The sequence below is a fragment of the Eubalaena glacialis genome, chromosome 3 (assembly GCF_028564815.1).
Source record: "Eubalaena glacialis isolate mEubGla1 chromosome 3, mEubGla1.1.hap2.+ XY, whole genome shotgun sequence".
NCBI lineage: Eukaryota > Metazoa > Chordata > Mammalia > Artiodactyla > Balaenidae > Eubalaena > Eubalaena glacialis.
Window position 1 is genome coordinate 149,857,859 of NC_083718.1, and position 27,198 is coordinate 149,885,056.

Genomic DNA, 27,198 nt, shown 5'->3' on the forward strand with positions numbered 1-27,198 from the left:
TACTTTTTGATTAAAAAAAAGAAAAAAATACACACATACACATACACGGTGATTTGTTAGATTAAATGAACCCTTTCCTAAAGTGTTCTGCTTGCCCTACTCTTCCATTTAGACAACAAAGGACCTATCTGATTTAAAATATTTTTCTCTGGCATTAACATTTGGTACTTATGTAAAGGAAGTAACCTTTGCTTCCTGTATCCTGATGGTGAAGGTTTAACAAAATGTCCATGAATTTTTTTAGATGATCCTCCAATAAAAGAAACTATAAGCAAATCAGTGTCTTTATTCATCTAATCATGGAAGGTGTTTTGGTCTGTGCAGTTCAATCCCCCTTGTCTTTAAGGCAGCTAATTACTGAGTTGCATGTTTGACCTTTTAAAAAAGAAAATCCCCACTAAACGAGTACTGATTCCATCTAAAATTCATTTTCCCTTCCCTTTAGATTCCATCTAAAATTCATATTCACCTCACATGAATAGGGTGAGGGAGATAAGAAATTATTTTGTGAGAGCCTAAAAGCTGGTTCTTCATTTTCTTGTCTGAATTTTCTGGTTTGCTTTGCAGGCCCCTTTTGGATATGTGCCACGTTGGTCTTTGCCATAGCAATTAGTGGGAATCTTTCCAACTTCTTAATCCATCTGGGAAGGAAGACATACCATTATGTGCCCGAATTCCGAAAAGGTTGGTGAATAGCTTGACTCATTTGGAATGCTGTTAGTTGGTAACCGTGAGTTCTTTTTACCCACTGAGCTCTTAGACCCCTGTCTGTAGGTCCTGCAGCCCTTTTTTCTGTATTTAAGGGCTCAAAATTAATCATCCGTCTATATAAATCCACATAGTCTTTTTATTTTCTATTGTGGTAAAATATATATAACCTACAATGTACCATTTTAACCATTTTTAAGTGTACAGTTCAGTGGCATTAAGTATATTCAATATTGTGAATCCATATACTCTTGGAAAACTGTAAGGCAAGACCCCATAGCAATCGGAATTTATCCAAAGAAAAATGTACAAAATAAGTAAAAAGCAGTGTGCATGAAAGTCTCCACTGTAGCATTATTTGTATTATCCAAATGTTGGAAACAGTAGGGGCATTGTTATTTAAGGCATGATGACTCAACTAGCTGGGTCTGTAGCCATTAATTATGAAGCACTTAGAGCAACATGGAAAACTCATAATCTAAGCTTAGGCCAGTGCTGTTAGCAACTTTGTTAAAGAGAAGTTTGCAAATGGTCAGGGCCTAGAAGGGAAAATGCAGAAGTGAATGTGTCCTAGTGATGGGCTTGTGGATGACATTCTTATTTTAAAACGTCCTTTCTTGTGGCAGTATTGGATAGCTGGGGAAAAAATAACAAACAGCTTTGAGGGATTTGCAGATGTCAGCCACCCCAAGTTGGAGGTGTTTGGCTCTGCAGGAGATTAGCCTCTGCCACTTTGTCCATTCTCTCTTTCCCTCCCTCCGTCCCTTCTGGCCTGCTCTCCCGTTGAAAGGCTGTGTAAGAGCATGGGCTCGGGAACCAGGCCATCAGCTTCAGGCTCCAGCTCCACCATTCACTAGCTTCTACCTTGCTGGGCAAATTATTTCATCTCTCTTGGCCTCAGATTCCTTATCAGTGAAATGGGAATAAGAATACCTATATTATAGGGCTATTGTAAGAATAAAGAAGTGATGTATGTAAAGAGGTTAGAATAGTGCCTTGTAAAAAAAGAGTTCAGTAAAATTAACTATTGCTATATATGTATGTACACATATCTGTGTGTCTGTAGAGAAATGTATTTACCTGTGTGTATGTCCATGTAGCCTTCCTTTCCTCCCCTCTACCCTCCATGCCCATTTTCCCTTCTTCTCTCCTCCATTATGGAGTCAGACCTGGATTCAGTCCCAACTCCATTTGTCAAGTAACCTTGGTTTAAGTTTAACTCAATAAATGTTATACATGAACTATCAATATGCCTTCAAGTAGCTCAGTGGTTAAGTAAAGAAAAACAGGTAAATGGATATTACTGTAATAAATGGTATGTGTTAATTTCTATATCAGAAGTCTGTAGAGGTATATTGACAGAGAAGAGGAGTGAATCACCCTGCCTGAGGGTGTGGAAGCTGTGGGGGGAGGGGGGAGGGCAGGGGTCGGGGGTCCTTGTCTGTTCTTATCCTGTTTGGCTGGGCATCCCAGTATCAGGGAGTCATGGGATGTATGTGCCAGTAAGATAGTCGTTGACTCGATCAATAAATATTTTTCCATTTTATGTAAAGATTATAAGTCACACATCCAAGGTCATGTCCCGCTTCTACCACTTATTATTTGACCCTAACCAAACCACTTAGCTCTCTGATCCTGTTTCCTCATCTCTAAAATAAAGATATAGATTATATGAAATAATGTGTTTATATATCAGTTAACAATATAAAAAGCTTATTCTTGATTGGGCATTTATTATTTATCAATCAGTGTTCTAAATATACCTGTTTTTACTCATTGAATTCTCCTAATAATCTTATAAGGTAGTGTACTATTATTATTCCCATTTTACAGATGAGAGGCAGGAAGGTTAAGTAACTCACCACCCAGGTCTACTCAGCTGTAAGTGGCAGAGCTAGGATTAGAGTATGCATATACAGTCTGTAGCTCTGACTGTTGTACAATGTTACCTCTCAGTAAAGCACTCAGTGTAATGCCTGACGCCCAGTGGACAGCTGTAGTCACTGTAGCAATTCCCTTCCCCTCCCTTTAGTTATTCAAGAAAAAGGCAGTATATCAGCAAAATTACATTTGGCTTAATGCTGGAGTTCCCCATGTGAAAAAAACTGCTCTGGGAGCTGAAAATGTTTTGGACAATCACATATCTTACCCAGAGTCTGACTGTAGTTACTAGGAGTGCCTTTGTTCTTGCCAAGAGCGTTCAGTGGATTACCTGGTGACTTTCATCTGGGAAGGGCTGGTGTTATGGACTGAGCCATTTATGATCCTCCACTCCAGAAGAGGGAGGATGAATCCTCTAGGGCGTGCTGCTGGAGGAGTGGGAGGGAGGGACAGTAAGTGATACACTGAGCATTGCTGCTCTGAGGAGCTGCTAAGTAGCATTTTCACCACAGAGACCGAATTATTTAAAGAAGAAAGTGGAACTGGAGACTATTCCAAGCAATTCATCGGTGAGCTGGAACTCCCTATTTCAGAGACAGAAGGAACTCTAAGTAACATGTAGAACAAGTTAATCTGTACCCAGGTCATTTTCATAAATTTGCTAAAGAAAGAAGATGTGTTCTTCCAAGGGGATAGTTGACTTGTATTTGATTGAAATGTTCTGTGTATTTAAACACTTGCAGTGTGGCCCTCGGAAGTATTTCAGTTGCATAATTCAGTTGTTTAATACTATTAGTTGTTAGTTATTAAGTGAATTATAGAAACCATAGGAAAGACTACTGGTCATCACCACAAACACAAATGCTAAAGGGGCATGGATTCAGCACATTTATAGAGCACCTACTGCTTGTTGGGTACTGTGCCAGGCTCAGGGGTTGAGACCAGTAAGACACGATCCCCTGATCCAGTGAGGCAGGTGGACACTCCTGCAGGAAGTAAGTCCAGCAGGTACCAGAAGTGCCGTGACAGTGCATTAAAGGCATGGTGGAATTAAAACTTGTGTCCTCTCGCCCTCAGTGTCCATCGCAGCCACAATCATCTATGCCTATGCCTGGCTGGTTCCCCTTGCACTCTGGGGTTTCCTTGTGTGGAGAAACAGTAAAGTTATGAACATCGTTTCCTATTCATTTTTGGAGATTGTGTGCGTCTATGGATATTCACTCTTCATTTATATCCCCACGGCGGTAAGTACCACACTGATTCTGAGTGAGGCCCTGTTCTTAGTGGAAAAGTCAACCAGCATCATTATTTCTAGCCTAACACTGATGTGCATCTGAAAAATACCCCTTGAATTTAGAAGTTTAGTGGGAATGGGGGCCGGGGAGCCAAGTGCCTTCCCTGGATCTTGAGCCCTTTGTTAGGAAAGCGTTCCCCTCAGTCTGCATGCTGGTGGCGTTTCTCTGGGCTGTTCCGGGAAACCTGAGTGGCAGTGAAGGCCCAGCTGTTGACAGGCTCCTGGGCCTTTATGAACACATGTGCCTGGAATGAACAAATGCCTCGCTGAATGCCTCCCCCAAACCCTCCCCGCCCTCCTTTTCTTTCAGATACTGTGGATCATCCCCCAGAAAGTGGTCCGCTGGATTCTAGTTACGATTGCCCTGGGCATCTCAGGCTCTGTCTTGGCAATGACATTTTGGCCAGCAGTTCGTGAGGACAACCGGCGCATCGCATTGGCCACAATTGTGATGATTGTGTTGCTTCACATGCTGCTTTCTGTGGGCTGCCTGGTATGGTCTCATTCCGATGCTCTTCCGGTGCGCTTTAGATGCAAATGCTCAGACCTCAAACTGTTAGACACCACGGTTCTTTAAAAATTGGCTCCGTGAAATAAATAACGTTTTAAATAGACTGTCCTAGATGAGAAATAATAGTCATGAGAATTTGATTATAATCTCTGACTTCACCTAACTTCTGAAGTTTGGTTGAGATTTGGTTTCTGGACAGAGGAAGTAGGGGTGGATGAGTGTCTACATATAGAGCTGGGGAGCGGAGGGTCCGGGCGGCGGGTGTTCCACCTCTGGATGCTTTTACTGGTTTTCTGCACAGACTCAGAAAGAGTTTTGAAATTCAGCGTTTCATAGGTAGAAAGCTCGAGAATGAAGTCAAAATAGGAAAAAGTTATCTTTAAGATGAACAACATTTAAAACAATGTTTGAAGTAATGTGTTTAGGTATCTTTTTAGGGAAAGCATGTGCTTTTGAGTCAGACAGGCCCAGATTGAAGACCAGCTGTGTCACTCACTGGCTGTATGAGCTTGGGCAGGGAACCTAACTTCTCTGAATCTGAATTTCTTAATCTGTAACATGGGTATAATAGTTCTTGCCACAGAGGGTTGTTCTGAGGATAAAATAAAATAATACGTATAAAGCACTTAACATGGAATTTGTCCCATAAATGCCCATAAATTAGATCCCTTTCCTTTGATCCTAAGGAGACATGTTCTTTGTAATTTCTGTACACATTGTGTGTAAAAATTGCTGCCCATGGCCTTAACAAGGCCTGGTATAGGTTTTTTAAAAAATCCAAGTCCAAGAATGTTAAGGTCATGGCTGCCCACAGGAAGGTGTTCACATAGCACATGGCCAGACCCTTGGTCAGGCTTTGCAGTTACAGGAGTAAAGATTTCTTTGGCACTGTTTGATCTTGAATATTTTCTGTAGACAACCATGGTCTCATGAAGTGCTTTAATAAGATCCCAAAACTTTATCATTGAACAAGTCTCATAAAAAGTGCCAAGTTCTTGGTTGACATGCATTTTACATATGCCTAAGCTTTAACCCCTTGAGACAGCAGAGTGACACTATTAATGTCTGGCACTTGGAATCTCTGGGCTGATGCCTAGAAATGCTGCTGTGACCTTCCTATGACCCTCCTGTTTGCTGAGGAAGAATGTGCTTTGCACTGTGACTAACTCTCTCACTATAATGCCTCTCACTGGTTTCTTCCCATCTCTCTTTTGAATTTTGTGTGTGTGTGTGTGTGTTATGTACCTTGTTAAGAAGTTGGTGAGGGGAAGGAGGCAGGAGAAAGGCATTGCCGTGTTCGGTTCTGTAAAGAGTAGAGAGGAGCAAGGCAGATGGGGCTATGGAGCAGGGAGGTGTTGTTATTAACACGTTTAATTTGGTACCTGTGGCCAGGATCTTTTACCTCCTATGCCTACTCTTCCCTTTTGGGGTAAATGACACTGAAGTTAGGGTTTACCTGCCCATCTTGCTACTCAGGAACTTTCTAAAAGAGAGCATCATAATGAAGTCGAAAGCACTGGGCTGGGAGCTGCTTAGCATTGAGAGCCTAGGCTAGTGACTTAACTCAGAACCTGGGTTTCCTCGTCTGTCAGCGAGATTCATATTTCGTGGGCTTTTGTGAGACTCAGTGAAACGGCTGTGAAAGCCCTTCATATGCTGTGATAGTTCCTTCAGATGTAAAGAACTTATTAAACGAGCCCTGTGTCATCAGAAACTGCCAGGGCCACTCTGCTGCCTGTTCCCCGAGTGCCCCAGTAAGAGCGGTCCCAGGCCACAACTCTAGGGACAGTGCCCTTTCATTGGTGCCCCTCCCTGGCATCTTCCCATCTCTCTCCTGAACTTCTTACACACGCACACACGGTTGAGAAGTTGGAGGAGAGAAGGAGGCAGGAGAAAAGACATTGCCCTGTTCAGTTTTAAGGGACTCAGAGGAGCGGGGCAGATTGGATGGTGGAGCAGGTAGCTAATCGCAGGTGTAGGACCGCTTCTTGGACGGGAGGCACAGTTTTCTTTCCTCGAGGAAGGGAACCATTTGTTTAGCCAGGGGCCCACTGGGTCTGGGGTTTTGTTGTCCACACTGGAGATGGCCTCCTCCTTTCTCTTACAGAGGAGATGCACAATGCAAGAGGGCAGAAACAGACATTAGGAGACGGGTTTTAGTCTCAGCTCCATCACTCCCTGCTTTTTTGCTTATTAGTTCACCCCTCTGGACCCCCACCTCCTCACTTAGAAAAAGAAGTAAAGATGTTACCACAAGGATGAATGATATGTGCAATTATTATCACTGGAAAGGCAGGGAGAGGAAACGGCAGGGGAGCTACTTGAGCTGAGGGGCACTGGCTGAACCAGACAGCTTGGCCTTCTCACTGTCCGCTGGGGAACACGAATTAGTGTTTTTGCCTTAGTGCAGTGAAGCATATGACAGCCCAGCACCTGTCGTGGGTCCCTCGGTGCTTGTACTTCTACACGATCTCTAAGTTGGTCCTGGAACATACCTGGCAGGGAGACTAAGGAGGCACTAGAGGTTGCATCCTTGGCTGGTATGTTTGGAGATGCACAAACTTATGTTTGAGGTGGTACTGCTCCGAGTAGAGGGTCTGTGCCCTAGTGTTTGTGGAATTAATTATTTTTATTTTCGTGGATTTTTTTTTTTCCAGTCCTTTCATTTAACAGATAAGACTTGTCCAAAGTCATAGTGCGAGTTCCTAGCAGAGCCAGGTTTAGAAGCTGGGCTTCCTGGCTTATTCCATCTGGTGAGGGTTTCCTCCAGGAACCTGGAGGATAGTCATTGTTCTTGCATCCTGGGGGCTTCTTGGCTCAGTGCACCTGCAAGATAACTGGAGGGGCCCAACGCTAGTAGCATGGCCCCTGCCCCTGCTCTGGTTAGGGACCATTCTTCTCCTTCCTCGGAAAACAGCTGCTGGAAGGGGCCTTGGGGAGGAAGGCTTTTAAAACTACTAGAATTGCCCAGGGGATGTGACAAACTAGAGGGAGTCTGCAGCTAGGAACTTTTTGAAATGGATTGTTGAAGAGTTAACTCGAAATAGGAATTATGTTGGGGGAGGCTCCAGCGTGTTGTGTTGGTGCCCCCTTCTGGCTGATAGAGAGCAGAGCTAGTGAGATTGTTCTTGACTTGGTGGCTTTTTATCTTTTTTACCTTCCTGAGGCCCCGGCTCCAGGGGCGAGTCATGCGCAGGCAGTGATCCCTGATTTACTAACGGGTTCACCTGTCCTTCGAACAACCCGAGTTCAAGGCTAGTGAGATTGGCATTTTCCTGGGCTCACGTTAGGCTTCTCAGACCCCGAAATAGGTGGGAAGATCCTCCCTGATGTTTTTCCGTCTTCCACCTCCTTCTGATTTTTGATAGTTACATTGTAGATGGTGAGTGGAAGCACTTATCAAACCTTTCATTTCCAAGTTGAAGAATTAAGAGGTAAAGCCTGCCTAGCACTTTCTTTGAAAGGTCTTTACGGGGAGCCGACTGGTTTGGCAGCAGTCTGCCTTGGTTCAGTTCATTAAGTATTGATTGTTTACACAGTGTGCCCGGCCCTGTGTGAGGGGCTGGTGACGCAGAGACAAGAAGGACACGGTCTTTGGAGGAGAGACTGTGGTGATTAACAGCTTGAGCTTTGCAGTCGGAAAGACCAAGCATTGAGTCCTGACTGCACCACTTGCTGCCACGTGCACCTAACCGAATGGCAGCGTGTCTGAGCCTCAGTTTCTTCATCTGTCAGATGAGGGTAATGATAACAACCTCACCAAGTTGTTATAAAGATTAAGTCATAGGTAGCAAGTGCTTAATAAATGGTAGCAAAATTTAAAAAGGCACTCTCAGTCGAGTAAGAGACAGAAACAGAGACAGTTCAGTGATGACCAGTGCAGTGGGGGAAATGTAGGGGCCACGAGAGCCCAGAGGTACTGTCAGCATGGAGTCTAGGACACGCACCTGGACCATTGTTTATTAACCACCCTCATGGGTCTCCTTTTCCTGCAGGCCTACTTTTTTGATGCACCAGAGATGGACCATCTCCCAACAAGCACAGCTGCTCCAAACCAAACAGTTGCAGCAGCCAAGTCCAGCTAAAGGGGAAAGTGAGAGATTATCTTTTCATCTTCTCGCTATGAGGTACAGTAAAAATGGGCAGGGGCATCAGTCCTGTTGCTGTTAGCATCAAGCACTGAGAGGGCCAGGCCCTTCTATCTGTCTGCATGATTCAGTGTGGTGTGTGTGCACACGCATGTCCCTGTGTGTGTCCCTCTTGCTGAGGCTTCAGTTGGGAAGTAGACTCATCTGGCTTTATACATTTGGGAAACACAAGCTCTCAGATTCTTCTGTAAGAGGAGTTCCTGCCTTTTGGCCCCAGCATCCCCTCTCCTCTGCTCCCTGTCCCCTTCCCAGCAGCACAGCATGGGTTTGTTCCATTTGATCACAGTCTAGTGGTTTTCTCCAGTTTCTCTGTGACTTCTCAGGCTGGCCTCAGACCCTGAGTGTGACCGCTCTTGAATTACTCATGCAGTTCTCCGAAGCTTACCAGTTCTCATGCCCAGTTTGTTCTTGGGCCTCTTTGATGATTCCACTGTTGGTGGTTAGCTCAGAGGGTCAGAGTACAGGAAAAAGACCCTGTTCCTCCATGGCTGGTCTCTCGCCTCCCCGTTCCACCTCCTCCGTGTTCTGAGCCTGCGGCCATGCTGAGCTGCTTGCCATCTCCAGAACACATCCTGCCTTTGCACTTGCTGATCCAGTTGTCTGAAATGTTCCTTCCCTTCCAGCAGTCATCACTTCATCACTTACCTGTGAACCCATTACACCCTATATTATACATCACTTTATTAGTGGTGCTCGAAACACCAATCACTCACTGTCAGTGTGTCCACCTGCTTATCCATTTGTTCACGCATTTATTCATCCATTTGTCCTCCATGTACTAGGGTGTCTCCCCATAAGAACAAGGAATGGGTATTTCTCTGTTTCTTCATTGCCCACCACATGACGTGGTATACAGTGGGTGCTCAGTAAATGTTTGTGGAATGAATGAATGAAGCCACACTCTGCACATGATCTCGCTGTGGGCCAAGAACCTTTACTCTATGTTGTAATCATGGGCTGACCTTTCTGCCCAAGCTGCTATCTCCCAGAGCAACAGGGTGTGGTGCAATGACCAGGGCCTTTAGAGTCAAACAGAATGAAAATCCCTGCCCTACCATGTACTAGCAATGTGCCCGGGGCAAGGGGCTGACTCTCTCTGAGCCTCAGCTAACTTACTATGAAATAAAGATGATACAGTCTACAGGCATACCTCGGAGATATTGTGGGTTCGGTTCCAGACCACCACAGTAAAGTGAGTATTGCAGTAAAGCAAGTCACATGAATTTTCTGGTTTCCTAGTGCATATACAAGTTATATTTACACTATGCTGTAGCCTATTAAGTATGCAACAGCATTATGTCTAGAAAAGCAATGCACATACCTTAATTAAAAAGTAACAATACTTCATTGCTTAAAAAAATGCTAACCATCATCTGAGCCTTCAGTGAGTCCTAGTAGTAGTAACATCAGAGATCACTGATCAGAGATCACCATAACAAATCGGATAATAATGAAAAAGTTTGAAATATTTCAAGAATTACCAAAATGTGACACAGAGATGAATGCTGTTGGGAAACTGGTGCCAACAGACTCGCTCAATGTGGAGTTGCCACAAACCTTCAATTTGTAAAAAACAACAATATCTGCAAAGTGTAATAAAGTGAAGAACGATGAAGTGAGGTATGTGTGTGTTTATATTATAAGATTGTAGTGAAAGTAGAGATCATGTTTATAAAAGCTCCTGGCACATAGTTGGTGCTCAGTAATAGAATCAAGCTGCTGCCCTTCTGAAAGGGGTTAGTAATCTGTGCTGGAATTTGGTGGTTCTAACTGACTTTACTGTCACCCTTTATTTCCTTTTTGTAAAACAAATGGAGATTTTCCCTCTTAGTTGAGGAATTTAGGTCGCCGACCCTGCAAGGTGGCAAGATGTGATTGGTCAAACAGAGGCCTCTCCAGTTGCCTTGTTGGTGCGACAGTCATCCTGGCCAATGGCGTGACGAGGAAACCACTGTAAATGTCAGAGCCTGATTTCCCCGCTTCCTCTCTTCACATTGTAGGTGATGCTAGAATCAAAGAAGGTCAGAGCCCTTGGAGATGGGATGTGCTTCCCTCCTCTTTTTACAGTAAGGAAGCTGAGGCCAAGAGAGGACAGTGCCCTGCCCAAGGCTAGGTTTGGTAGCAATCTAACGTGTATATCACATTCTATGTTAACAAAATACTGTCCAGGTCACTCTCATTGGCCGCTCTTACCAGCCTTGTTGTCCCCATTATATGGATGAGGAAGCTGGGCTTTAGTAAGTCTGAGTCGACTAAGATCACCCCTCTCTTAGAGGCAGAGCTGGGAATCAAACCCAGGTCTTAGGGAACCAGTTCCTGAGGTTTTTTCCACTTTCCCACTTTTTAGGCTGATGTTCTTTTTACCACGAAAACTTGCAGGCTCCCCTGCTGACCTTTGGCTCTTTTGGGCGTGGGGAATGCCTACTTTGCTAATCTAGAGGTCTCCACACTACTTTGATTGCACAACCTGTCAGTTAAGAATTTGAGGACAGTATTAATTATCTATTTCTGCCTAACAATATTGCCGCAAACCTAGCAGCTCAAAAAACACACATTCATTATCTCACTGTCTCTGTGAGTCAGGAATCCGGGCGTAGCTTTGCTTAGTTCTCTCCTTCTCCTTCTCCTTGCTTAGTACTCTCACAAGGCTGCACTCAAAGTGTTGCCTGCGCCGGGGTCTCGGCTGAAAACTGGGCTGGGGAAGGATCTTCTTCCGAGCTCACATAGTTCTTGGCAGGATTCAGTTCCTTGTGGCCTGCCAGACCAATGGCCTCCTTGCTGATGGTCAGCTGGAAGCTGCCCTCAGTTCCTTGCCACATAGGCCCCTCCATATGAGGACTTTTACTTCATCAAAGCCACAAATGGAGATAATCAAGAGAGACTCTGTTAGGAAGATGCAAGTTACCGTCTATGTAATGTAATCACAGAAATGACATCCATCACCTTTGCCGTATTCTTTGGATTAGAGGCAAGTTGCAAGTCTTGCCCACACTCCAGGGGACAGGACACATCAGGGCATAAATACCTGGAGGCAAGGATCATTAGAGGCCATTTTTATTTTTTAATTTAATTTAATTTAATTTTTCAGCTTTATTGAGGATGAACTGACAAAATTGTAAGATATTTAAAGTGCACATTGTGATGATTTGTTATACATATACATCATATGGAGGCCATTTTAGAGTCTCTCTGCCACAAGCACACACCTTTAGTGACACGTTTATATTTGAAGCATTTACAAAGACTGTTGTCAATCCATATAGTAACTATTAAAGGTTAATTCCTTATTTTTTGATGAAAAATAAATATTGATAGAAGTTCTAATATTTTGCTTCCACTACCTCAGTGGGTTGTTTTTGGAGCCCACTGCCTTAGAATGAGCACGTGGTAGGTTGTTTGCATTACTGTTGAATTGTCTGCACACTTGTCCAGCTCATCCTGCAAATGGACTCCATTGACTGTTAGCAGAGAAGACCCCAGAGCAGGATGGATCTTCATCTGAGGTCCATGGGGAAGGGACTCTTATTTCACTTGGACTCCCTGGTCTTGGCCTGATACCCGCCTAGCACAGACAGGGCGAGTGCTTCGTTAATTGAGTGGGTGGAGGTGACTTTGTAAGATTCAGGCAAGAGTCAGGATGTGGGCTTTTACCAGAAGTGCCTTGGCTCACTGAGTCCTGGATCATAATTTACTTTCTCTCTCAATGTTTATTTGAGGCCACTTTGTGGCCTCTGTGAGCTGGGCACTGGGGACCTGCAAAATCAGATAGAGTCTGCCTCAAGGCGCCTTGGTCCATGGGTAAAACAGTTCACCAGATAAGGATCAGGCAGTGGGCCAGGCTGTGTGAGAAGTGCCATGGCCAAGTTGTGAGTTGATGGGCACTGTGGGAGCACAGAAACACTGACTCATTTGCCCTGGGGCAAGGCTTCACAGAGGGGGTCTTGCGTGAGCAAAAAGCAATTAGTTACCCGTTTTTCTGAAAAGAGTAGTCAACTTCCCGTGGCTTTTGGGAAAGTGAAGACATAGGCTGTTCATTGAGACACAGTGATGCACTGTGGGCTCACATCACCTAGAACAAGAAAACCTGAGCTCAGCTGCAGAGGGACAGGGGTGGAGGACACAGTGGCCACAGCTGCCTGGCTCTCTGCCTTGCCTCAGAATACCTGACATCAACCTGGAGAGGTGCTCTCTCAGCCTGCTCCTGGGCTGAGACTTCATACATACAGTTCCTTCCATACATTTTGGTTATGAAGTCTCCAGACCAAGTGTCCCAGGTGCTATACACCTTCAGAGAGTCAGAAGCTGGCATCTTGGAAGATCCTGGCCCTTAGGGCCCTTGCAGACCTCCCATCCTGATTTACACAGATTTGGTACCTATGGGCTTTGCTCAGATCTATAAACTTGGGTGTCAGTGTCTCCATTTGGGTGTCAAGTCTCTAAATGAGATAGTGACGAACAGTTTCTTTGGACCCTCCCTGGCAGAAGCATCAATCACTTTGCCAATGAGAGGGCTGTCCAGAGCCCTGAGCGCTGCAGATTTATGAGCTGGCTGTGCCTCTCACTGTAAGCTCTGGACTCCCAGCTTTCACTGGAAAAGAATGACTTCTAATCTCACAGATAACTTTCCTCATGTAAATCTGTGCAGTGGAGGGCTTAGCCTGGAAGGGATCACTGGGAGAGCATTAACCCCTTCTCTCCCTAGAACCTCAGGATCATGAGGGAGCCTCCAATTACTTGTAATCAGGGAAGCTACCCCTACATAAGTCATTGAGACATTATGAAGAACATCTGGCTTTCTTCTTTCCTTCCTTCCTTCCTTCGTTCTTTCCTTTCTGTTTTATATTAACTTATCACCTGAGGGCCAATGCCATTTCTTCTCTGAGCCAGGACCCTTGTGAACCTAGGGGGTCTTACTTTGGCTTGAGGGATGGAGTATCTGAAGGACTGTATTCAGATTGGGGCTACCTTCCCAGGGGCAATGACAAGTGGCTCTGTCCGGAGGAGGACGGCCAGCAGGTAAATATACCGCAGTGTGATAAGGGCTTTAATAAGGGATGAGCAGAGGGCTTCAGGAGACTCCTTTGTAATTAAAACCCTCCTGATTTGATACACAGGGTTTATATGCAATTATCCTTTCACTCACGCATGCCAAGAGTTCATTTTATAAGCCAAAGCTTCAAATGTTCTTACTAGGTTTATACACATCAGTTCTTTTATTCTGAAATCAGCTTTAACTCAATGAATGCTGTAATCCCCTTTAACACAGTGTCCAAACTGCATGATCTCACACCATAGCTAACACTGTTTTCTACAGCCCCTTATTCTTTTCCACACCATGTCGGGAAATGTCCCTTCCCAGAGAATCCATTTTCAGTTTCTGGGCTATTTCTTTTTCAGTTTTCTTCTTTGTTCCCTTTCTTTGAGGAAAATTGGGAGAACCTGGGATGGTAAGTGGGTCAACACAATAACTTTTTATTCATTTATTTGACTTATTTAGTGGAAACTTTTAAACACAGACAAAAGTAGAGTGAATAGTATAATGAATCCCTATGTACCCCTCCCCTCTTTCACTTTCAACAGTTGTCAACTCATGGCCAGTCTTGTCTCATCCATATACCCATATATTCCCCACCTCTTTGCCCTGTATTATTTGGAAGCAAATATAGAACATCCTATTATTTCATCCATAAACACTTAAATTCTATATCTATAAAAGATACTCTTTTCAAGGACTTCCCTGGTGGTCCAGTGGTTAGGACTCTGCACTTTCACTGCCATGGGCCTGGGTTCAATCCCCAGTCAGGAAATAAGATCCCACAAGCCACGAGGAATAGCCAAAAATAAATCAATATTTAAAATAAGAGGCTAAAACAACCTTTAAAAAAAAAAGAAAGATACTCCTCAAAACCTAACCATAGTACCATAATCACATCTTAAGAAATAATAACTCTTGGGGCTTCCCTGGTGGTCCAGTGGGTAAGACTCCATGCTCCCAATTCAGGGGGCCCAGGTTCGCTTCCTGGTCGGGGAACTAGATCCCGCATACGTGCCGCAACTAAGAGTTTGCATGGCGCAGCTAAGGGTCCGCATGCCGCAACTAAGAGTCCACATGCTGCAGCTAAAAGATCCCACATGCCACAACTAAGACCCAGTGCAGCCAAAATAAAAAAATATATATATATATTTTTAAAAAAGAAATAACTCTAATATCAAATACATTTCAGTGTTTGAGTTTCATATTGCAATTGGGTGTTGTACCTCTTAAATGCCTTTTAAATTATAGAGTCCTACTCCATCTTTCTCTTTTCCTTTGCCACTTATTTGTTGAAAAATCATTTATCCTATAGTTTTTCAGTGTCTGGATTTTGCTGATTGTTTCTCCATGGTATCATTTAACATATAGCTCTGTCCTCTGTTTTCTGTGAATTGGTGGTTGTATCTAAAGGTTTGATCAGATTCAGATTGATTTTTTTTTTTGGCAAGATTACTTGATATATGCCGTAAAACCCTTCCATCCATAAACTCATAATGTCTAATTATCTCTCTGTCTTTTTGATATTAGTAGTCATTAATAAGCAATGCCTAGACCCATTAATTCAGTAGGGGTTTCAAAATGGTGATATTTCAGTGCTATCTTTCCTTTTTTATTTATTTACTAGAATACTTCTTTAATAAAAATTTCCCTTCATCTGTGTGGTTCCAGTGATACAGTTTATATTAGAAAAGCAAGATAAATGATTTTTTTCTCTTTATTTACCTGCTTTCAAAATAGTAGTTGGCTACTAGGATCTGCAGCAATGACCAATTAGTTTCAGTCCATTGCAAATACTATGCTTATTGATGCTCAAATTGTCCTGTATTTGGCCACCGGGAGCCTCTTCAGGTTGGCGCCTGAGTCCTGTCGGCACGACCCTAGGAGTCTCTGATAACTGCCTTGTTATCTGTTATGACCAAATGTTCTAGGCTCATTTTGAACTTTTCCTGTCCCAGACCCAGACTGAGCCATTTCTCTAAGGAGTCCTGGTTCCATTCAGTGGGGAGACAGTATTTCCAGGTCACAATTTGGATGCTAGTGGTGCTCATTGCAACTGGCTTAGTCATTGTTCTCAGGCCTTTTCAATGTTCAGAGCTAGGAAATATGATTGTTGTTTGCTTGATAGAACATATGTTGTGAGTTCATACTGATACTTCCAATTCCTGTTTAGTACAGTACTAAACTGCTTGTATCTTATATTCATATCTCCTTTCTCCTGTACTGAGGATCTCATTTCTCACTGGCACCATCAATGATAGAATTGGGCTATCACATAAGTACTTATGTCTTATCCCACTGTGCACTTACAGGGATCTAGTAGTAAAAGTACCAAACTACCTCTAATTTCTGGAAATGTTACTTTATAATCTTTGAAGGGAATTCCCTAGTGGTCCAGTAGTTAGGACTTTGCACTTTCACTGCCATGGCCCAGGTTCAGTCCCTAGTCGGGGAACTAAGATCCCGCAAGCTGTGAGCCGCAGCATAAAAAATAAATAAATACTTTTAAAAAAATAAATAAAATCTTTCGAGATTTTTTTTTTAAGTTCTGGAATATGCTTTTCCCTCCCTTGTCTGCTTGGAAATTTCCTATTTATTCTTCAGGGCCTACTTCAGATACTCTGTCCTTGGTGAAATTTTGCTTTACTTCTCCAGGTAATATTACTTAACTTATTTCTCTGGGCTCTGCTACAGTTCTTTGTATGTTTCTCTACTGTGTCCATTTTCTTTTTTTTTTTTCTTTTTTTTTTTTAAATAAGTTTAGAAACCTTTTGTCATTGTTCTTTTTTTAAATAGCACCTTTAATTATTATTTATTTATTTATTTTTTTGGCTGTGTTGCGTCTTCGTTTCTGTGCGAGGGCTTCCTCTAGCTGCGGCAAGCGGGGGCCACTCTTCATCGCGGTGCGCGGGCCTCTCACTATCGCGGCCTCTCTTGTTGCGGAGCACAGGCTCCAGACGCGCAGGCTCAGTAACTGTGGCTCATGGGCCTAGTTGCTCCGCGGCATGTGGGATCTTCCCAGACCAGGGCTCAAACCCGTGTCCCCTGCATTAGCAGGCAGATTCTCAACCACTGCGCCACCAGGGAAGCCCCCCATTTTCTTGTTAACCATAACTTCATAGACTGAGAGTTTCTTGAGGTCAGAGATTTATTTACCAATATAGCCCCAGCACTCAGCAGGCATTTGGGGAAAGCTTGATTTTGAACAAGCAAGCGTTATATACATACCATGTGGCACTCAAAACTTTCCTGGGATCATTTGCCAAGTTATTTGGAAACTCTTGTTCATTCATTGAGGGCCTACTCTGTGCTAGGTGCTGGGCTACTGGTGAACAATGGAGATAGGTTCTTACCTTCCCAGATTTTACAGCCCAACTTTATATCTCCTGCATCACACAGACTAGCAGGCCTTGCTGAGTTAAAAAGAGAATCATGACTTTGGGAACTTCTGATTGGAACACCCCAGATCAGGCAATGGTGATACTGTCCAGGCTTGGTTGCAGGGATGGGGCCAGGAAGGGAGTAGGGCATGCCACAGGGGGCCACCGTGGTGGGGAGCCAGAAGTGGCCAGGGAGGCCTTACCCAGGTCTTAGGCCTGGAAGTGGCGAGGGAGCCCTGGCTGATGGTGACATTGTGGACCAAATTTTTCCATATTTATGAAAATAAATCTTTAGTGCCTGCCCTGTGGGCTGGTTTGTCCCTACCTTTACTTAGCATTTCAGAAACCAGAGCCGATGTTTACCAGAAGGCCAATCAGGACTTTAGGTTCTTTCACTCCAACAAATTACAGCATCCACCCTTCTCCAACCACTTTTCACAGCTATTTTGTTGGCAACTTTTCCCTTTTCTAGAGCCAGTGGATTTAGGCAAATCTCCCTTGCCTCAGCCTCACCTTCATGGTGTGCTTAAATGCTGACACTGGTTGTGATATTTCCGCTGATGAGGTCGCCAGGGAGGCCTGGCTTATTCTCTTAGGGGGAAGGCCATGCATTAGGAACCCCTCTCTGCCACATTCCTTAATCTCCCCTGGATTTGACCATATCTCTAGCCTCTTTTTCCAAGTTCCCGTCTCTTGCAAATCCTCAACTAGGTGTACCAACAGATGCCTCAAATTCATTATGTTCAAAACTAAACTCATCCCCCCAACGACCAGATCCTCTTTCATTTTCCTGTCTCAGTGAATGGCACTGCCATCCACACCGCCCCGATTTCAGACTAGGTTAGATTCTTTATCATACCCTCTCATGGTACCTTATAATCGTAATTACATAAATAATGTTTTCTGTATTTGTTTACTCTGTAGTTTCCCTTGCTGGACTGTAAGTTTCTTGAGAGTTAGAACCATGTTTGCCTTATTCATCGTATCCGGTGCCTGGCACGTGAGTCCTCCATCAATATTTGTTGGATAAATTAAGAAATCTACCTGGTCACCCAAGCTAGAAACCTCAGCATCAGTGTAGATTCCTCCCTCTTATCTTCCACATCTTATCTGTCAGCAAGACTTGTCTATGCTACCTCTGAAATATTTCTCAAATCTGTCCTATCAGTACCGTACCCAGCGTTCAGGACCCGATCATCTCACATTTAGACTATGGTAAGAGCTTGATGGGTTTCTCTGTCTCTTTTCTTCTCCTCCTTCTGATCCATCCTATATGTAGCCATAGGGGTCTTTGAAAATCTGTAAATCTGACTGTGCCTTTGACTGCGTCACTCTTCTACTTAAAAACTTTTTTTTGGCCTCCTCTTGTCTAAAGAAAACCCAAACTCCCTGGATTGCCATGATCCATCCCTAATCTGTTTGTCCTGCCTCATATCTTGCCATTGTCCCCTGTATAACCGTATGTTTCAGCAACCACAAACAGCTCTCACTTTCCAAATCTTTTTATGTCTTTTTATGTAAAAAGATATGTACTTTTATCTTTCCTCCTCTAGCACCAAACACAGATCAGTCACAAAGAAGAGAGAAAGGAGGATGGGTGAAGGTAGCTTTGGGATGTGTGTCAGAGAAAGTCACTGGGTTTCCAAAGAAATAGAGGAAAACTTTTAAAAATGTCATCTCCCCTCCAGCAGGAAGTCTTCCGTGGAGCCTATAAATCAGGGCTCAAGGCTCTAGGTTTAGGGAGCTGGTGGAGGCAGACTGCTCTGGTGTTGAAGTTATATCTCTAAATCCTTTCTGTACGGGGGCATCTTGATCTTGAAAGTTACTCTTTTTGTTTTTCAGTTCTCTTCAGTGGGTTTTGGAGTATGGTTCTTTTGGACGTGGCATCCACTGCAGGAAAGCAGAACGACCAAAGCGCAGGAAAACGGATGGAATGGCCCCAACCCCCAACATCTGGGGGGTGCCACACTGAAGCCTAATCACCTGTTTAACAAACAAAAATTAAATGTTGTTGAGTTGAGACGTGTCATTCAGCTCTTCTCTCTCACTGTCAGTTGTCACTGTGACTGTGCACTGGTTTGGAGAGAAATACGAGGGGATGGGTGAGGCTGCTCAAGTGCCCTGCGTTTGCCTCTCGTGGTCACGTGGTGTGCTTCACGTTAGGTACACCCTTAATCCCTGAAATGGATCCATCCTAACTCGGGTGTCTTTTCTCTGGATCGTGTACAGATTACCTAGGTGAGCCTCTGCTCCCCTTGCCATCCTAAAGTGGCCAAACAGCATGAACTTTGGTTGGGATTCATTGGGAGCCTGAAAATTTGTCTTTGGTGACCTGACTCTGGGCAACTGAACCTAATGGTTGCAAAATAAATACAAAATACAAAATAATAATAATAATAATAATGTCTGTGTCTGCACTTCGTGACTTTGACCTCAGGTTCTTCCTTGATGTTTTATCTTCAGCCTGCCGGAAGTTGCTGGGAGTCTGATTTAATGTGCTAGCTGTTGGAGTGCGGGGGTTAAAATGGACATCCGAATTTTTCTTCCTCGAAGCATGGAACAGTGTGTTTAAAGAACATGCTTACCTATAACCTATTTTGACATACAGATTTTAGAAAATTCTTTTAGTGCCCTTTGAGTGCCTCTTCAAGGTGGTGTGACTTCCTGGCTAGAGACCATGAAAGGGAGAAACCAGTGACACCTCAAAGATACTTGTTTATACTTTGTGTTCAAAATATACACCATCTGGGAGGCTTAGCTTCTGCCAGGTCAGGATTGCTGATTTCCCACTTTTTTCTGTTGTCCTCTTCAGGACAGGAGTTCCCTGTGTATTTCTGAGACAACTACAAAGACACATTTGGACTTAAAAGGATGATCATGCAGATAAAGGAAGCGGCACACAAATTCAGGCTACAGTGAGCTTAAGGTCACCATGGCAAACTTCCCATCGAATGCTGACTGTCACCCCCATTACCTTATTCAACAAATATATATTGTGCACCTACTATGTGCTGATCACCTTTCTAGGTACTGGGGCAGCAAACAAAACAGACAAGGTCCCTGTTCCCGTGGATCTGACAGTCCAGTGATCCCTGCTAAGGGATCACCAGCCTCAGCCCCACCAAGGCAGCCATTCCTCCTGAACCACTCCTGCTGTTAGAAGCGCCTCTGCGGTTTTCACTGATTGGTCCGAGCTCCAACCCTGGGCTCTCAGATCAAAGTCTGAGCTTCTTTCCCTTTGTTAACTTCTGATGTTTGAAAGCAACTGTTCTGCGCCCCCTGAGTCCTCTCCAGCTAAATATTTCTTTTGTCTTCAAGGACTCTTCAAATAACTTGGTATTCATACTTTCCAGTCACCATCTGAACTGGTGCCCTGGCTCGCTCTTTCTTTAATACTTAACTCCTGCTGCCCAAGGCAGTGATTCTTATACATGTGCATCTGTGCATTCCCCTGTACAAGCCATCTGCAACCTCCCATTCCTATCTCTTACCGAAAGTGACAGGATTTTTCTCCTATTGAAGAATAGAAGCATATTGTGAAATTTTATATATATATATCTCTCAATATATAAGGTTTCTGCCCCAGTTCAGTTCCTGACACAAAGCCCCTAAAGCCCTTGTAAGTAGGGGTGCTAGGAGAATCTTTTGTTCTAATATTTGGTCTTTGACCCCAGTTCCTGACAGAGAGCCCTTAAGACCCTGAGTGATAGAAGTGACTGACAGAGCTCCTAAATCCCTTGGAATTTCCTGGATAGTGGAGCATTTTTGGTTCTAATTAGGAGACTCTTGGGGGCTCCTGGATGGGGCTGGTCACCAGAAAGACCAAACCATGATTAGAAGCTTGGAACTTTCATCCCCACCCCGTATTCTCCAGAGAGAGGAGAGGGACTGGAATGGAGTTACTAATCAGTCATGCCTATGTGATGAATTCTCCATAAAAATCCCAAAAGAATGGGGTTTGGAGAGTTTCTGGTTTGGTGAATACATCCATGTGCTGGGAGGGTGGTACACCCCCAACTCCAGATGGACACAAGCTCCTGCATTTGGGACCCTCCTAGACCTCACCCTATGTATCTTTTCATCTGGCTGTTCATTTGTATCCTTTAAAATGTCTTTTGTAATTAACCAGCAGTAGTAAGTTAACTATTTTCCTGGGTTCTGTGAGCAAATTATCAAACCCAAGGGGGGGGTCGTGGGAACCTCCAATTTATAAGCCAAGTCAGACAGAAGTCATGGGTAACCTGGGGACCCACTGCTTGCAATTAGCATTAAGACCCCCTAACCTGTGGGTCTGCACTGACTCCAGGCAGTTAGTGTCAAAATTGTTTAGGGTGGAAAAACCCACATATCTGGTCTCAGAAATGTTGTAAGTGTTCAAGTAAAGAAAAACAGGTTTTCTTCCAGGCACATATAAATATCTGATTTTGAGGTGGAAATTAGTTACTACTAAGCATTTTTAAGTTTGACATGACTTGTACCTTTTCCCAAAATTATGTTTAGAGATTCTATGATACAGTGGTCAGAATTTAATATTTTTTAATTAATTAATTTGTTTATTATTTATTTTTGGCTGTGTTGGGTTTCCGTTGCTGCACGCGGGCTTTCTCTATTTGCGGCAAGCGGGGGCTATTCTTCATTGCCGTGCGCGGGCTTCTCATTGCGGTGGCTTTTCTTGTTGCGGAGCACGGGCTCTAGGCGAGTGGGCTCAGTAGTTGGGGCTCACGGGCTCTAGAGCGCAGGCTCAGTAATTGTGGCGCACGGGCTTAGTTGCTCCGCGGCGTGTGGGATCTTCCCGGACCGTGGCTCGAACCCGTGTCCCCTGCATTGTCAGGCGGATTCTTAACCTCGGCGCCACCAGGGAAGTCCCAGAACTTAATTTTTAAGTAAAGATTTTAGACACAACCAGCATCATAAATTACCACCATCATCTCGTGAAAGAGAGGACATTATAATGTCAAATAATCTGGAAGGGCATAATCTCAGTACTAAAAGTTTGAATAAATTTAGTTTATGAAAAACCGACTACATTGTTCATTCTTTCTCACCTACCAAGTACCAGTGAAAACTTCATGAACGAACCAGCATCACCCTTTTGGAAGCCACTGCCCTTAGGAACCCCATGTAGCCCTTAAGAATTGCATTCAGCTGTAAAAGAACCCAGAAAAGCAGTGGCTTAAACAAATTAGTAGTTTTATTTTTCTCATGTAAATAGAACTTTGGAGATAGTCCCAGGTTAACGTGGCTGCTCCATGAGGCCATCAGGGACTCTGCCTTCTATCTTTCTATTTTTCTTTTGTTAGCAGTCTTTAGCATGAATTTGTCATCATCTGATCCCAAGATTCCTGCTTCCCTCTCCAGCAAAGTGTAGGCAGTGAGGAGTCCGCCTCTAAGCCAAAAACCTGTGTCATATTTCAGACCCAACCATAGGCAGTTACAAAGCTTTGCCCACAGGCCTCCCGGGAAGGTACATAGCCTGTGCACTGCGCTCTCTGAGGGGATTTGCAGTCAAGGGCTCTGGCCCCATCCTACCATCACCCCAGTCTTAGCCCAGGCTCCTTATGCGGAGAAGGGGGAGCCTAGCCATGGCCTCTCTTAGGTGTCTCTGCAGAGACCAACTTACTGGCTGTTGGCGGGGGGAGGGGGAGAAGGGGGCGAGAGTGGGGCCTTGAAATGTTTCCTCCACTCTGACTCAGTATGCAGTACTTTTCCACTCCTAGCCCTTCCCCCCTCCCTTCTCCCTGCCTCCCTGGTCTGCAAAGGCAGGGGCCTTTTGTTCAGGGATCCTTCAGCAGTGAGACAATCCCGGCATCTGTACTAATCCACCTGACTCTTGCCTGGCACTGTTCCAGGGAGAAAAATGGAACATTAGGGGAGCCAGCACTTTCTCCTGTTTAGTCTCTTGCTTATACTGTCACAATAGATGATTAAATCCTTGACCGTTAGTTTCATTTTTACTATTCTACACAGATGCCTAGCAGCTCAGCTCTCTGCAGCAGCTCGGCTTTTGGCAGGAAGAAAGAAGGGAAAGGGCAAAAGGGGTTGGTTGGCCAGCTGAGTTGATCTGCCTTTTGGTGAGCTTTCTCCAATGCCCCACTGATATCTTATGCTTATATCTTATTGGTCAGAACTGGATCACATAGTCATCCCTAGCTGCAAGGGAGGCTGGGAAATGCTTTTTAGCTGGGCACACTGCCACCCTGAGTGAAACCAGAATGGGTTTTATATATTTTCATTTTTAGTTTTTAATTTATTTATTTTGGTTGTGCTGGGCCTTTGTTGCGGCAGGTGGGCTCCTTTGTTGTGGCTCACCGGCTCCTTTAGTTGTGGCACGTGTGCTCCTTAGTTGTAGCAGATGGGCTCCTTAGTTGTGGCTCACGGGCTCCTTAGTTTGCAGCTCACCGGCTCCTTAATTGCGGCACATGTGCTCCTTAGTTGCGTCTGGCGGGCTCCATAGTTGTGGAATGCAAACTCTTAGTTGCGGCATGCATGTGGGATCTCGTTCCCTGACCAGGGATCAAACCTGCGTCCCCTGAATTGGGAGGTGGATTCTTAACCACTGTGGCACCAGGAAAGTCCCCAGAATGGGTTTTAGATAGATAACTATTACATCTTGGAATCCCCTACTTTTAGAAAAGTTAGTGGATGGTGGTTTGTCCATTGTCTGTTTGATTTCACTGGTTGGCATTATATAAAGAATTGGGAGAAAAGCATTCTGGGAAGATAGCAGTGGCATTTTTTAATCTCCCTGAATTCCCCCATTAAAAACAAAACAAAACAAAATAAGCAAACAAACAACAACAACAAAAAAGCCACAGAGCAATTGGGATAGCAAAACCAAAAACCTATGGACATCTATAACAAAACTGGGAGACAAGACAGCACCACAAACCCCAAAATTCATGGAGGTGGAAGCCACTGGTGGCTCGAAGACTTGCATGGTATCAGCATTTTTGTGGAAAGAAGCAGGGGGAAGCAAAGAGTGTCTGAGAAATCTGAAAATAAGAGAACCCCAAAATAGGTACTCCCTGGAAAGTACAGTGGGCCAATAGGAGAACAGCAGCTGGAACTGCGGGGGGCAGGGGGTTGTACAACCCTGTTTGCAGCTGATGAGGGCAAGGGGTCCAAAGTAAGGACTGAAGAAGCTGGAGCAGCCCGGGTCCTGTGAACCCTCAAAACCAGACAAAGTGTCTTTGCAGGACACTTTGGAAAGCCGCAGGGAATATACTACAAATAGGGTAGGCCAGGGATATTTGGGACAAAGGAAGGGGAAGTCCAAATGAGAGTTGGGGAGGGGAACAGAGCCAGAAGATCTCGGAAAGTATGAAGCCATTCTTCTGACCACTTCATGGAAACATAGACAAGGAAGCTGTAGAGCCTTGAATTTAGCAAAGCTATCCTAATGCACTCCTCCCCACTAAATGTGCAGGAAAACTAACTTCATCTAAAAATGAGCAACAGAAAGGACTGGAGTGAAATCTCATAATGAAGTTATTATAAGAAAAATGAGAACAAGGAGCAGAAAAACATCCTTAATGAAATAAAGCATTCCAGAAAGATATGCCCACAAAACCAGGTGAAAACTGTAACAATATTTCAAAATGAGCTAAAGTAAATTAAGGAAATATTACAAGGTATGAAAGAAAAGTACAAGTCAGAATTAGAAAGCAAAAATTAGGTAATCAAACTTAGGAAAGAATTGGAAAGAAAAGGGAAGACTCATCTTACAAGTGAAGACTGAACTAGAAGGAATATAAGAGTAACATGGTTTTTGCACAACAGATAATGCCTTAAGGGAATAAAAAGTGAAAAGAAGGAAAACATTTAAATTCCAAAATGAATAAAGAGAAATCTGAGAATTCAAGGGAAAATGACAAATATAGAAGATAGGCAAAAATATCTAAAACTGTATTATACAAGTCCCTGAAGGAGAAAAGAATAATGGGGCAATGGAGGAGAAATAATATACTAAAAAAACTATATAAAAGAAACTTCCCTGAAAAAAAAATTAAAAAGACTCGAGATTGCATATAGAAAGGGCACACCTTGTACCTGGGGAAATCAACCCAGAAGATCAATACTGAGACATCTTCTAGTAAAATTAATGGATTTTAAAGAAAAGATATTTGGGGCATCCAGGCTAAAAGACAAATTCACTTATAAGGGAAAGAAAATCAGACTGTGATCAGACTTGACAACAGCACTTTATGTTAGGTGACTATAGAGTAACAATATATCTAAGATACCCAAAGAAAGGAAACCAAACCGACCGACTTTCAGGTGTGAAGGCCACAGACAAAATGTTATCAACGTGGAAGAACACAGGGACTATTCTCATGAGACCTTTCTGAGGCATCTTCTAGGGAACATACCTCAGACAACCAGACTAGTGAGACATTGACATAACAGGTGGCGAGCACTAAATATATTTACTTGTATAACTAAGAATAAGTGATGGTTATAAGGGAAAGAATATAGTTTTTAACGGTTATGTGCCCTTAAAATAAATATACAGTATAACTAACAAAATAGAAAGAGAATGGGGAGAACATTTATAAGAGGCAGACAAAGCTTGCTGATTGCCTTATAGTTATTAACCAAAATATTGCTTCCAACCTGGGGCTGGAGAAGAAGGGGAGGAGGAAGAAGTTACTAGATAATGTCAATATTGTTCATAAGAGGAAAAAATAGACAATAGTTGCCTTCCCCAAATAGAGGGGATTAAAGATGTAACACAGAGGAAATGATTAGAACAAAAGTACAAACTTTTGTAAATATTAAAACCAAAAAAGGAGTGAGCAAGCAAATAAACAGACCACAGAGTGAAAAATTATTTATATAAAAGAGTTGAAATTTTCACATAGATGTGGGTGTGAATCCCTGCTTCACTTTACCTCTCTCTGCTTGGCTTCCTGTGTAAAAGTCTATATATATGTATGTAGACTTAAGTGCCTGGGAGCACATCTTATTTATATGTGTGTGTATATATATATATATATATATATATATATATATATATATACACACACACACACATATATACACACACACACACATATAATATATATAATTGATCTTGAAGGGCAAGTGTGAGAATTAAATTTATATAATATGATTTTCAGTACCCAGTATATAATAAGCATTCAACCAAAGCAAGATCTGTAGCCTTTTCAGCAAGGGAGGGGCAAAGCTAGGACTTGAAAGTAGGATTGTCCGGCTATGAAGTTTGCTCTTTCTCTACTCTGCTACTCAAGGCAGCACGTATCCACTGAATGGTGGAATTACAGGATTTTTCAGAAGGAGATATTCCATGCTTCATGGAAGACATGGCATTCAAAGATATAGAGTCCAGCTTAAGTAGAGGCATGAAAGAGAAAACAAGATGTGTTGGTGAGGAGGTGAGGGTCTGTAAAAGATCAGTTTTAGTGTCTTAGACCTGTCCTCATCCTTTTTCCAAGAACAACTTATAAACGAAAAACTGATAGCCAGTTCTACCAGATGTATTAGTTGAGAGTATGGTTTAGGAGAATGAGTGTCTAAAGATAGGACCTTGTATACTAACTAGACAGGAAGGTCCTGACAGCAGCGACTCTGCTCTGATGTACACCCCCAGGGCCCAGCACAGTGTGTGGCCTACACTCAACCTATACTCATTGCTGAGTAAATGCTGGTGGGGTGAATTAATAAGGTAATATCTAAAACATAAACCAAGTTTTTCAAGGAGTTTTCAAGCCCTCATCAGGTAACTGTATTTATCGACTCACTATTTGTATCATTTGGGATAGGTTAGGTTATTCTACAGTAATAAACAACTCCAAAATTTCAACAGTTTAAAACAAAAAGTTTCATTTCTTGCTCATGTTACAAGTTCACCACAGATTGGCGGGGAAACTCTGTTCTTCGTAGTCACTCAGGCCCCTGGGTTGTTGGAATGAGCACCATCTCATATATTGTTGGTCACTGTGCCAGGGGAAAAGAGAGCTCTGGAGGGTCTCTCAGTGGCAATTAAATCTTCCACCTGTAAGTGACACGTGTCACTTCTGCTCACAATTTATTGGCCAGAAGTGTCACATGGCCATACCTAACTTTAAAGAAGGCCATGAAGTGCAATCCTATTATATGCCTAGAAAACAAGAGACCTGAAATGCTTGGTGAACAGTATTAATGACCATCACATTATCTGAAGGTGGGTAATGGGGCTCCATTTAGATAGGTAGATAGAAAGAAAGGACAGTGTACACTAGTAT

The 27,198-nt window shown here is 43.4% G+C and overlaps 1 protein-coding gene across 2 annotated transcripts in view; it reads left to right on the plus strand.

Annotated features, from left to right (window-relative positions):
• The window catches only part of YIPF1 (Yip1 domain family member 1), a 34,290-nt gene extending 15,316 nt beyond the window's left edge, over positions 1–18,974 (plus strand). For both annotated transcript variants that reach the window (XM_061186568.1, XM_061186569.1), the window contains 5 exons: positions 568–684; positions 3,667–3,833; positions 4,194–4,376; positions 8,390–8,521; positions 18,797–18,974. In XM_061186568.1, coding sequence (XP_061042551.1) covers positions 568–684; positions 3,667–3,833; positions 4,194–4,376; positions 8,390–8,479 — 557 coding nt within the window. In that variant the 3' untranslated portion in view covers positions 8,480–8,521; positions 18,797–18,974. The remainder of the gene's footprint in view (positions 1–567; positions 685–3,666; positions 3,834–4,193; positions 4,377–8,389; positions 8,522–18,796) is intronic.
• The last annotated feature ends 8,224 nt before the right edge of the window (positions 18,975–27,198 follow it).